Consider the following 12,295-nt stretch of genomic DNA (forward strand, 5'->3'; position numbering starts at 1 on the left):
GATACTGGGAAGGAATTCCTCCCTGGGGAGGTGCTGAGGGGCTGGGATGGGATTCCAGAGCAGCTGGGGCTGTCCCTGGGTCCCTGGCAGTGCCCAGGGCCAGGCTGGAGCAGCCTGGGGCAGCGGGAGGTGTCCCTGGGTGGATTCAAGGTCCTTCCCTCCAAGCCCAGGGTTCCCCACCCTGTCTCGGAATGAAAAGGGGTTTTTTTGGGTGGAATGTGGCTTTTTTGGGAGAGTGACCTTCCCTTCCAGTCAGCCCATCTCCATCCTCTGCCACTTAACCCCTCCACTGCTGGATTTCCTCTCTCCCCTCAGGATATCCCAGCTCTTCCCCACCTCACTGAGAGCCTCTCCCAGCACACTCCGTAGATAATTCCGTTTATTTCCTGTATTTACACAAAATTACACAACCAGGACCTTCAGCCTCACACCCCCAGACCCCCCAGTCCAACACCAGAGCTGGGCAGGGGGGAGCAGCCTCCAGCTCCAGGGAGGGATGGAGGGAGGGATGGATCCATGGATGGGTGGAGGGAAAGGACAGAGGGATGGATCCATGGATAGATGCCGGAGCTGGGATCCCCTCACACCCCGCTCCCATCCCGGGCTCTGCCCTGCCCGGGGCGGGTCCGGGGGGGCTCCGTGCTCTCCTCCTCCCACGGACACACCTCAGAGCTTTTCCTCGTGTCCAAACCGGGCTTGGCAGGTGCTGCTGGAGCCTCTCCAGCTTCCCAAGGACAAACCTCAGCCAGGCCAGGGCTGGAGCTGCTGCCCGCCCCTGGGCGCGGGGTGCTGGGCAGGAGCCGGCACAGGGGCTTGTGCTCGGCTTCCCCGTGGGATCTGCCCCTGGACTTCTCCAGAAGTGTTGGAGACACAGCGCTGACTCCTGGCTGTCCCATCCCTGCAGGGGAACCCCTTTGGGCTCCCTGTGGCTGCACACCTGGCTGGGAGAGTTCCTGCTCCAACCCAATGGGCTCTGCTGCTTCCCAGGGGCAAATTTCGTATTTCCTGCTCTCCGTGCTGCCGGGTTTCTTGGGTGGCTCCTTCCCCACTGCAGGTTGCAGGGACAGCTCCTCCGTGTCCAGGCTCTCCCATGGACAGACGGACTCTCGGTCTCTGCTCCCCTTCTCCACAGCTTTGGAGGCTTCTCTTGGTGGGAGCTTCTCCTTACCTGGGCCAGTTCCTTTCTCCAGCTGAGGCTCAGCCACCTCCCAGGGACAGATCTCTGCTTTGCTGCTGGATTCCATGTCCTGAGACTCCCAGGGACAGATCTCTGCTTTGTCACTGGATTTAAGGTCCTGGCTCTCCCAGGGACAGATCTCAGCTTTGTCACTGGATTTGGAGCCCTGAGACTCCCAGGGACAGATCTCTGCCCTCTCTGAGCTCTGGGATTTCCCTGGAGCTGCTCTGGGCAGTGCTGAGCTCCCAGTGTGGGGTTTGGCCGGGGGCTGCTCCCTGTCCAGACTCTCCCAAGGACAGATGGACTCTCGGTCTCTGCTGCTCTTCTCCAGAGCTTTGGAGTCTTCTTTTCCTGGGAGTTTACCCTTACTTGGGGCTGTTTCCTTCTCCAGCTGAGGCTCAGCCACCTCCCAGGGACAGATTTCAGCTTTGTCACTGGATTTGGAGCCCTGACTCTCCCAGGGACAGATCTCAGCTTTGTCACTGGATTTGGAGCCCTGAGACTCCCAGGGACAGATCTCTGCCCTCTCTGAGCTCTGGGATTTCCCTGGAGCTGCTCTGGGCAGTGCTGAGCTCCCAGTGTGGGGTTTGGCCGGGGGCTGCTCCGTGTCCAGGCTCTCCCAAGGACAGATGGACACTCTCTCTCTGCTCTCCAGGGATCTCTCCGGGCTGGCCAGCGCTGCCTGGCGCGTGATGCGCTTGTCCCACTTGGAGCCCCCAGCAGGGACCTGCTTTGCCTTTGGCTGCTGGGAGGGAGGTTCAGCCACTTCCCAAGGACAGATTTCAGCTTTGCTGCTGGATTCCATGTCCTGAGACTCCCAGGGACAGATCTCTGCCCTCTCTGAGCTCTGGGATTTCCCTGGAGCTGCTCTGGGCAGTGCTGAGCTCCCACTGTGGGGTTTGGCTGGGGGCTGCTCCGTGTCCAGGCTCTCCCAAGGACAGATGGATTCCCTCTCTTTGCTCCCCTTCTCCAGAGCTTTGGTCTCATCTTTTCTTGGGAGTTTCTCCTTACCAGGTGCTGTTCCCTTCTCCAGCTGAGGTGCAGCCACTTCCCAGGGACATATTTCAGCTTTGTCACTGGATTTAGAGCTCTGAGACTCCCAGGGACAGATTTCAGCTTTGCCACTGGATTCAGTCTCCCAGGGACAGATCTCTGCCCTCTCTGAGCTCTGGGATTTCCCTGGAGCTGCTCTGGGCAGTGCTGAGCTCCCAGTGTGGGGTTTGGCTGGGGGCTGCTCCGTGTCCAGGCTCTCCCAAGGACAGATGGACACTCGGTCTCTGCTCTCCTTCCGCTCTGGGATCTCCCTGAAGGAGATTTGGGCAGGGGTTTGGCTGGGGGCTGCTTTCCCTTTTCCGGTGCTCTGGATCCCACTTTTTCTTCCCCTTTGGAAGTGCCATGCGTGTCCTGCCTCGATCTCTCCTTCCCCGACGGCGCCGCAGCCTCTTCCCAGGGGCAGATCTCTGTTTTAGGGTGCAGCTCATCCTCCACCTCCCAGGGGCAGATGTTGGCCTTTTTGCTCTCCGTGGTTCCAGCCCGCTGGGATGAGGGTTTGGGCAGAGCTGGGGGTTTCCCTGCGAGCCCCATGCCAGGCTGCTCCACACCTTCTCCAGATTTGGGGGATCCCCGCGTTCCCCCAGGACCGAGCTCTCCCTGCGCGCTGCCGGCCCCGCTCCAGCTCCTTCCAGGGACCCGCTCGGGCTCGGGCTGGCTGCTCCCCTCTTCCAGCGCCTTCTCCGGGCTCTCCGGGCTCCCTTCGTCCTGCCGGGGAGCGATCGCCTGCTGGCGCAGCAAGGCTGCCCTTCCTGCCGGCGCTCCGAGCCATCCGGGCGGACAAGGCTCAGCCCGCGCCGCGCCCCGCTCGCTGCTCGGGGTGGGCTCTGCAGGCGGCTGCGCCTCCTCGGGGCGCTCCCGGGGCTGGGGGGACCTGCTGGTCCCCTCGGGCTCTTCAGGTGTCCCTTCCTCCGCTGTGACCCCAGGAACGTCCTCCCCCAGATCCGCTCCTTGGTGGCCCGCGCTGGGCGGCTCCAGCCCGGCACCCGCGTCCCCTCGGGCAGCGCTGGGCTCCTCTGCCGCTTTGTCCCCACCGCCCGTCCCCGCGGCCGGGCTGTCCACTTGTCCTCCTGTCCCGCTGTCCCCCCAGCCCGCGGCTTCCCCGGGGGTGGCGGCGTTGTTGTTGTGCTGGAGGGCGGGGGTCTCGGGGCTCGGCCCGCTCCCCTCGGGGCCTCTGGCAGCGGGGGCTGGGCTGACCCCCCCGAGGGACACGGCCGAGGCCTCTGCCAGGCCGGGCTTCTCCCTCCTGCTGCTGCCCCTCTGCCTGAGGCTCCCCTCGCTTTTCCCTTTCAGGATGCTCTTCCCCCTGGAGCGGTTGAGGGCTTTGATGGCGAGTCCCAGGCTCCGGAAACTCTTCGCGGGGGGCGCCTTGGGGCCGGGGGTGGTGGCCGCCGTGTCACCGGGGGTCCCCGACTCTGCTGCCTCGGCCGCTTTTTGTTTCCTGCCCAGGATCTCGTCCTGGACCAGCTCCCAGGGACAGACGTGTGCCGAGGTGGCGCTCGGGGTCAGCAGCCTGCCCTTCCCTGCCGGGGGGGACACGCACTCCCCTGCTGTCCCCTGCGCCTCTCCCGCCTGTGCCGGGGGGCCCGGGGGTGGCTCCGGGCCGTCCCCGAGCGTCCCCGAGCGCTGCAGGCTCTGGTAGCGGACGGGGGGCGCAGGGGGGGTTTTCTTCACGGTCACCCGCACCTTCCTGGCCGGGTGGGCGCTGTCAGCGCTGACGCTCTTGACGGGCGCGTAGGTGACATGTTTGTGCCCCTTGGCATCGCCCGGCGGGGCCGCGTCCTGCCGCCTCTCGGCGGGGCTCTGCGGGGTCGCGGCGTCGCTGGGGACCCCCGGGGCCGGCGCGGAGAGGTGGCGGCTGCCGTGCCACTGCTGGCGGGCGGCCCTGCGGGCGGCCAGCAGCGCCACTTCCCGCGCCCCGGCGACAACGCTGTGCGACTTCTGCAGAGCCGGGGCGCGGCCCGGGGGTCGCTGCCAGTGCCCCGACAGGTTCTGCGCGCTGGCCGATTTGCACAGGAGCGGGGCGGCGTCCAGCGAGTCGCTGTCGGATTGCTCCAAGTCCGTCCCCGCCGCCGGCGGAGGCTCCTCGGGCGGGCTGGGGGTGGGCGACCCTCGCGGGGGCCCCTCGGAGCTGCGGGACTTGCGCAGCGCCGAGGAGCGGCGCCCGGAGCTTTCGTCCCGCGTCCTCAGGCCGGTCCCGGCGGCATCCAGCAGCCGCTTGGCCGAGGAGCGGCGGCGGGACGGGGTCCCCGCCCGGTCCCCGGCGCTGCTGCGGCGGGACGCGCTCCCGGCCAGCTCGGCACCGCTGCGGCGCAGGATGGAGCGGGCCAGGCTGCGGCGGGAGCCGCGCTTCTTGGCCAGGTGCGGGTTGTTGGTGGCCATCCGCCACGTCTTGTGCACCTCCAGCTGTCGGTAAAGCTTCTTCAGCTCCTCCTGCGCCGCGGGCGGGGGGGACGCGGCAGAGAAAAGGGAGAGAGGAGAGCGCCTACAGCGGGGGCTGCGGCCGGGACCGCCCCGCAGAGCCCCGCGTTGTCCCCGTGTCCCCAAAGCCCCCCGCGCTGCCCAGAGGACGCAGCGGGTTTGTCCACCCGGGTGGGGTCACCCTGCACCCCCTGGTCCCCTCCCTCTGCTTTGCGTCAGGAAAAGATTGCGAAAGGCACCTCTTACTCTGCACAGCTAGCGTCAAAAGAAGGTCCTGAGTGTGCCACCCACCCGAATGTCATCGGGGTCGAGACTGTGCTCGCTCCAGGCGGACGCGATGCTGCTGTTCATGCAGGAGCCCGAGCGCCGCATGTCCAGCTCGTCCTCGTACACCTCGGCCGTGATCTCCTCCCGCAGCGGCGAGCCCGTGTGCAGGAACTGCGCGGGGACACGGCGGAGTCACTCGGGGGGCCCTGTCCCAGCCCCCCGAGCCCCTGGGGGGAGTGTTAGCGATGGAATCCTGGAATTGTGGAGGATGGAAAAGCTCTCCGAGGTCAGCGAGTCCAGCTGTTCTCCCAGTGCTGACAAAGCCACCGCTTACCCACGTCCCCAGTGCCACATCCTCACGGTCTGGAGCACTTCCAGGGGTGGGGACTCCACTTGTTCCAGTGCCCGATCACCCTCTCCATGAGAAATTTCCCCGATATCCAACCCAAACCTCCCCTGGCCCAGCCTGAGGCCATTCCCTTTCCTCCTGTTCCTGTTCCTGGGGGCAGAACCTGACCCTCCCCAGGTCCTGTCAGGGACTTGTGGAGAGCCAGAAGGTCCCTCTGAGCTTCTTCTTCTCCCGACTGAGCCCTCCAGCTCCCTGAGCCTCTTGTGGTGCTCCAGCCCCTTGCCCAGCTCCGTTCCTTCCCTGGAGTACCTTGGGAATGAAGAGCAGGGCCAGGGTCATGGTGACGGTGCCGTGGGTGTGAGCGAAGAAGAGCAGCAGAGTCCAGTCCGGATGCAGCGAGGGGACAAACAGGAACCTGGAAGGGACCAGGAGGGCAGTGCCAGCTCCCACCACAGCCCCTCCCCACCTGCAGAGCCCACAGCCCCCCTGCCTGGCCACCCAAACCCTTCCCATCGTGGGGGTCCTGAGCACCCAAGCCCCCTTTCCTTTGGAGATCCAGAGCACCCAAGCCCTCCCCACCTTGGGACGGCTCCTGAGCATCCCCGGGGGGGGGGAACCCTCGGTTCCTGGCCCTACCTGACCACGTGGAAGGTGGCAGAGACCATGAGCTCGTTGTGGAGGGCGATGCCCATGTAGCGGGGCTCGTGGAAGGCCGAGGGCACGGCGCGTGTGGCGTAGCACAGGAAGCTGCCCCACAGCAGGAACAGCATCTCGGCTGTGGGCACAGCAGGACGCGCCCTGAGCAGCCATCCCCAGCCCCAGCAGCTTTTGGGGTGCTCAGCTGCTGCCCAGCACCCTCACCCCGAATGTTCAGAGGTGGGAATGGGGCGTCCCCCAGCACGGCCTTCCCAAAGTTTGGGACTCAACACCAGGGGATGCTCAGGGGGGAGGCAGCTGGGGGACCCCAACCCTCCTTGAAACCTCCAGGAGGATTAAGGGGACAAGGGAATGAAAGCCCCAGATTATAGGATGGGGTCCATGGGGACTCCCAGATCCTTGCAGCTTAAGGAAGATTAAACGGATAAGAGAAGGAAAGCCCCACATTTCTGGGGTGGGGTCCGTGGGGACCCCCGGGCCGGGCCGGGGGCCGGTCTCACCGATGACCATCATGTAATCCCAGCAGTCGTGGCCGCAGATGGAGAAGCGCAGGCCGCGGCTGGTCTGGGCGCGGACGACCAGCGGGATGTCCCTGCGGATGTTCTCCAGCGTGCCGACGGTCCAGGCCGCCAGGAACCAGAGCACGGGCAGCAGGATGGGCGCCAGCAGCCGCAGCACCCGCCCGCTCGACACGTAGGGAGCGCGCTGCGCCGTGCGCGACAGGAACACCTTCAGCACCCTGCCGGGGCACAGGGTGAGACCCCTGCCCGTCCTGCTGGGACCCTGCCCGTCCCAGTGAGACCCCCTGTGCCTGTCCCAGTGAGACCCCTGCCCATCCCAGTGAGACCCCTGCCCGTCCTGCTGGGACCCCGCCCATCCCAGTGAGACCCCCTGTGCTCATCCCAGTGAGACCCCCTGTGCCTGTCCCAGTGAGACCCCCGCCCATCCCAGTGAGACCCCCGCCCATCCCAGTGAGACCCCAACCCATCCCAGTGAGACCCCCGCCCATCCCAGTGAGACCCCAACCCATCCCAGTGAGACCCCAACCCATCCCAGTGAGACCCCCGCCCATCCCAGTGAGACCCCATTATAGGATGGGGTCCATGGGGACTCCCAGATCCTTGCAGCTTAAGGAAGATTAAACGGATAAGAGAAGGAAAGCCCCACATTTCTGGGGTGGGGTCCGTGGGGACCCCCGGGCCGGGCCGGGGGCCGGTCTCACCGATGACCATCATGTAATCCCAGCAGTCGTGGCCGCAGATGGAGAAGCGCAGGCCGCGGCTGGTCTGGGCGCGGACGACCAGCGGGATGTCCCTGCGGATGTTCTCCAGCGTGCCGACGGTCCAGGCCGCCAGGAACCAGAGCACGGGCAGCAGGATGGGCGCCAGCAGCCGCAGCACCCGCCCGCTCGACACGTAGGGAGCGCGCTGCGCCGTGCGCGACAGGAACACTGTCCCAGGGAGACCCCCGCCCAGGGTGAGACCCCTGCCCGTCCTGCTGGGACCCCCCCTGCCTGTCCCACTGAGACCCCTGCCTGTCCTGCTGGGACCCTGCCCATCCCAGTGAGACCCCCTGTGCCCATCCCAGTGAGACCCCCTGTGCCTGTCCCAGTGAGACCCCTGCTCGTCCCAGGGAGACCCCTGCCCATCCCAGTGAGACCCCTGCCCGTCCCAGTGAGACCCCAACCCATCCCAGTGAGACCCCAACCCATCCCAGTGAGACCCCTGCCCGTCCCAGTGAGACTCCCACCCATCCCACTGGGCCCCTGCCCGTCCCACTGAGACCCCTACCCAGCCCAGTGAGACCCCCACCCATCCCACTGAGACCCCAGCCCATCCCATTGTGGGGGTCCCAAGCCCTCCCCACTCTGGGGGTCCTTAGACCCAAACCCTTTCTGCTGTGGGGGTCCTGGGCCCCCAGCTACCTGTAGAGCTTGAGGGTGATGGTGCCGTAGACGATGGCGAAGCCGAGCATCCGCACCCAGCGCAGGACGATGCAGCGGAAGATGCTCGGCTTGAAGTACAGGATGAACACCTGGCGAGAGGGCGAGAGGGATCCGGGCTGGATCCTGCCTGCCCAGCCTCGGGAGCCACCTGCTTTTCATGCCAGCACTGTGCCACCCTCCCCCGTGACCCTGCAGCACCCGCTGCACTGCTGCGGGAGGGGAGAGGGGATTTGGGCAGCGATTAATCCCCACAGGCAGCGGGAGAAAAGGGATTTGATTTTCTGAGAAGGTTTATACGGCAGCCCCCAGCGACCGTGCCAGCAAAATTAACAATTAGGTGGAGCCGTGCCCTGCTTGGGGCAGCTGCATCCTGGAAAACCCATCCTGGGGCTTTCCAGCCCTGGGGACAGCTGGCTACTCACAGGGAAGTAGAGGAGGAGGGACCCGAAGAGGATGGTCTCCAGCAGGACGATCCCTGACGTCCGGATCCTCTGCAGGGATACCAGCGCGAGGGTGCTGGGTGAGGGGCCAGGGCCAGGGCAGGGGGATCCCTGAGCCTGCAGGGTTTGGGGTGACAGTGGAGCGGGGGGACACGGGGACAGCTTGCCTTGCTCCGTCGGAAGTGGTAGGACACGAGCATGCTGAGGAAGATGGCCAGCATGCAGCAGGCCTGGCACGACAGCACCGCTGCCCGCAGCGCCGGGTCCTCCTGGGTCAGGCAGGGCGTGTCGTCCTCGCAGGTGGCACAGCCGGGGGGGCACGGCCGGCACCCCAGCCGGGACCCCCCCTCCGTCCCTGCCACACCTGGGGACAGAGCAGTGGCTGGGAGGATCACGGCATTGGGGGGGACCAGCGCATCCCAGGGCCTGGTGGCACCCCCACACCAGGGCACGTGTTCTGCGTCCCCAAAGCCCCCCAGCCCTGCCCCCACTGCTGTATCCTGCTGGGGACAGCAGGGACCCCGGGGCCTGGTGGCACCCACCTGCCCAGGCGCCGCTGGCCACTCCGCCGGCCCCGTAAAAACCCGGCTTGCACCTGCACAGGTACCTCCCGAGGACGAAGCCGCGGCTCTCCTGGGGGACACACTGAAGGAGACAGCCTGAGACACGTCCCCCACCCCCTGTGTCCCCTCTGTCCCCAAACGCCCCTGCCCCAGGCGGCTCCAGCAGCCCCCAGCTCACGGGCACCTGACCTCCCCCAGAGCCGTGAGAAATCAGTGGTTAAACATTTCAGAATTAAAACCCAAAGCTTGGCCCCAAATCCCTCCCTAAAACCTAAATGGACACCTAATGCAGCCGAGCGCCCTAATCCTGCCCAGCCGTGACGGCAGCCTCGGCCCGGCCCTGCTCCCTAATCCCCCCGGCCGGGCATTGTTGTTTTCTGGAGCGATGCCCGGCGCGGAGCCCGGCCCTCTGGAAGGCATCGCTGGTAGGAAACAGGAGCTGGCGACGCCTTTCCCGCTTGGGGACAGCTCTGGAAGGACCCCGAGGCCGGGGGGCTGGGGGGCTCGCCCTGCCTGGGGGTGCTGCCGGTGGTGCCAAGCCCCGGGACGCTCGGGCACCGCTGTCTCGCCGGGGTGGGCGCTGCTGGGGGCACCGCCGTGGTGCTGCCAGCGGCTGCCAGGCCCCGTCCCCACCGTCCCCGCGGGGCCCGGGCAGCAGCAGCCGGGTCACACGGCGCGGCTGGCGGTGGGGAGGGAAGATTTGCACAATAAACCTCTCACGGCGGTGCGAGAGCAGCTGAGCGAAGCAGATGGATCGCCCGGGAGAGGATAAAGCTCAGCCCGGAGGGAGGGACGCGGGGCACGGGCAGCCCGGCCGGGGCTGCGGGGGTGGCTGGGTGCGGGGTGCCCCGGTCCTGGCGGGGGAGGGGATGGGCTGCGGGGGTGCCCCGGTCCTGGCGGGGTGCCAGGGCGCTGTACCTGGGTGCTGTTGAGGTCACAGCGATGCGTGTCCGAGAACCAGCCCGGCCCGCTGGAGCACTGGTCGATGGCCGCCTCCCGCAGCTCCACGTCCACCCGCACGACCCCCCTGCGGCCAGGGAGGGGGTCAGCCCAGGGGGTGGCGTGGGGCGCCCCTGTGCCCACCCCGTGCCACCGCTCTGGGGCCGATCCCAGCTGACCCTTCCCTCCCCAGCCCTCCCTCTGCGGCTCCCCGTGCAGAGGGGTGCAGCAGGGACCCCCCAGTCCCGGGAGGGGTCCCGGCCCGGCTCACCCACCCCCAGGGCAGCAGTGACAGGGGGTGGCAGCGCAAGGTGGGCAGCACAGTGAGGGGACAGGGGGTCACCCCCGTGCCTGAGGATGTGTAAAAACACCTGAGCACCTGCAGGCACACGCAGAGGGACACGGGCAGGGCGCTGGGGACACCCCGGGGTGGGTGACACATCCAGCTGCAACCTCCCACCCGTTCTGACAGCCCCCCAAACCCCTCCGGGCTCCACTTACTTGAACTCGGGGCTGAGGTCGGGCTTGAGCCCGTAGAAGGCTGAGGAGAGCGTGACCGCCCAGGTGGGCAGGAAGCGACCCTCGCGGCACTCCAGGAACGGCGGGGACCAGCGCACGTGGCCCGGGTCCCCCACGTAGCTGTCCCCCCGCTGCCACTTGGGGGTCTCCAGGCTGCGCAGGTCGTTGCTGAGCACCCGCTTGCGCAGCGCCGGGAGCCGCTGCGACTTGAGCGCGTTGAACCACTCGTTGTCCCAGCTGAGGTTGCCCAGGCTGGGAGCGGCGCCGGACACGTCCTGCAGCAGGATCTGCCCGTCCCCCTTGGTGGCCTGCAGCATCAGCCGGGGCTTGGGGGCCAGCGGGTGGGCGTCGAGGGCCAGCACGGCCCTGCGCACCCAGGGGTGCCCCTCGGCCAGGCTGCGCACCAGCGCCTGGTACCACTCCACGTCCTCGGCCACGCTGGCCTCGCGGATGTCGTTGGTCTGGAAGAGCATGTTGAGGAAGTTGGCGGCGTGGGCCAGCGCCTCGGGGGCGGCTCGCAGGGCTGCCCGCAGCGCCGGGGGGGGCCCGGGCCCGGGGGCCGCCGCCGCCACGGCCCCGCTGCAGTTGGCCCGGGCCAGGCGCTCGGCATCGCCCGTGCGCAGGAACGCCAGCGCCGCCGCCGAGCCCTCGCCGTCCCCCGGCGCTCCCGGCTCCACGGTGGGCGCCCACGAGGATGCGGGGGCCGGGGACCACCCCGCCGGCCGCGGGGGTCTCTCCTGCGGGCTCTGCCCCGCCGCGAGCGCGGCCAGCTGCACCAGCGCGGCGTGCAAGCCCCAGAGCAGCGACCACCGGCACGGCCCCATGGCCGGGGCTCAGCGGAGCCCCCCGGCCCCCGGCGGCCCCCCCGGCCGGCCCGGGGGGCGCATGGCGGGCAGGGACCCCGAGCTGCCCGGAGCCGGCCCCGCGCTCTGCCGCCCGTTCTTCTCCCTCGGCGATGCCGGAGCAGACGTCACCGGCTGCCCGGAGCCCCCCCGCCCGCCCCCGCGCTCCCGCTCGGGCCGCAGCGCTGCCCGGAGCCCCCCGGTCTGAGCCCCGTGGGGACCCCGCGCCCCGGCCCCTCGGGCTGGCCGTGATGCAAGCGCATCCTGATGGGAAGCCATGGCAACGGCAACCAGAATTTTCCTGCCCGCATCCCCCTCCCCGCGGCCCCTCGGCAGCCGGGGGGAACGGGGCGCCCGCGGGATCCAATCCCGCAGTGTCCGGTGCCCCCCGGGCCGTGGGGTGGGAATGGGGGGTGGCACCCACGCGGGGTGTCCCTGTGGGGCTGGGGGCGCTGGGTGCGGGCAAGAGCGGGATCTGAAGCCCACCCCCCAAGTGGGATGTCCCGCGCAGCAGACCTGGGCTGCAGAGGGGAAACTGAGGCACGGGAGGGTGCTCAGTTTCCTTGCTCCAGCCTCAAGCAACCATAACCTTCCCCAGCCCCAGCCCGCGGGGAGGCGTGGGGAGAGCCGGTCCCGTCCCCTCCGCTCCGGTGGGGACGCGCTGTCCGCCAGAACCGGGCAAGAGCCGCGCAGGGCTCGCGGTACGAAGCGCCGTGCGCCCGTGCCTCAGTTTCCCCCACCGCATCCCGCGGTCCCGGAGCAGGGAATGAATCCGATGGGTCGCGGCTGGAGCTGCGTGTCCGGGAGCCCCCCCGCCCTCGGCCCCACCATCCGTGACCCCCCGTCCCCGCGGGTGCCGGGACCGGCGGGGTTCCGAACCGCTCCCGCCCGTGGGCACTGGGGACTCGGAGCGGGTCCCTCCGCGGGTGCCGGAGCCACCCTTGGGTGCCGGTGCCGCCGGCGGGTGCGGGGCTCGGAGCGGCTCCTTGTGCTCGGTGCGTGTCCCGCTGCCCGCAGCGGCCCCGCGGCCCCTCCACGCGCGCCCGGGGGGCTCGGGGGCGCGGCCTCCACACCGGGGAGGGACCGGCGGCACCGGGAGAGGCGGGAACGGCACCGGGGGGGGGGG

At 68.4% G+C, this 12,295-nt stretch overlaps 2 protein-coding genes across 2 annotated transcripts in view; one reads left to right on the forward strand and one right to left on the reverse strand.

The window, feature by feature from the left end:
• Positions 1-581: 581 nt before the first annotated feature.
• On the reverse strand, positions 582-11,246 carry GPR179 (G protein-coupled receptor 179). Its single transcript, XM_041402346.1, has 12 exons — positions 10,310-11,246; positions 9,788-9,896; positions 8,876-8,951; positions 8,474-8,688; positions 8,289-8,357; positions 7,846-7,955; positions 6,422-6,660; positions 5,901-6,039; positions 5,574-5,679; positions 4,940-5,086; positions 2,448-4,660; positions 582-2,301 (listed from the first exon to the last, which is right to left on the reverse strand). The coding sequence occupies exons 1-12, from the start codon at positions 11,149-11,151 to the stop codon at positions 582-584; spliced, it is 5,985 nt and encodes a 1,994-aa protein (XP_041258280.1). The 5' UTR covers positions 11,152-11,246.
• Positions 11,247-11,944: 698 nt separating this feature from the next.
• The window catches only part of SOCS7 (suppressor of cytokine signaling 7), a 16,429-nt gene continuing 16,078 nt past the window's right edge, over positions 11,945-12,295 (forward strand). The window contains exon 1 of the mRNA XM_041402347.1: positions 11,945-12,164. Within this exon, the coding sequence (XP_041258281.1) occupies positions 11,945-12,164 (220 nt within the window). The remainder of the gene's footprint in view (positions 12,165-12,295) is intronic.

Source organism: Onychostruthus taczanowskii, unplaced genomic scaffold (genome assembly GCF_017590055.1).
Source record: "Onychostruthus taczanowskii isolate IOZ18803 unplaced genomic scaffold, ASM1759005v1 scaffold197, whole genome shotgun sequence".
NCBI lineage: Eukaryota > Metazoa > Chordata > Aves > Passeriformes > Passeridae > Onychostruthus > Onychostruthus taczanowskii.

Excerpts from the sequence above, each read along its gene's own strand:
- GPR179 (XM_041402346.1), bottom strand. The coding sequence starts at position 11,151 with ATGGGGCCGTGCCGGTGGTCGCTGCTCTGGGGCTTGCACGCCGCGCTG. Across the intron at positions 8,952-9,787 it reads GTGACCTCAACAGCACCCAG|TGTGTCCCCCAGGAGAGCCG; the intron begins GTACAGCGCCCT and ends TGTCTCCTTCAG. Across the intron at positions 8,689-8,875 it reads GCCGGGTTTTTACGGGGCCG|CCACTGCTCTGTCCCCAGGT; the intron begins GCGGAGTGGCCA and ends TGATCCTCCCAG.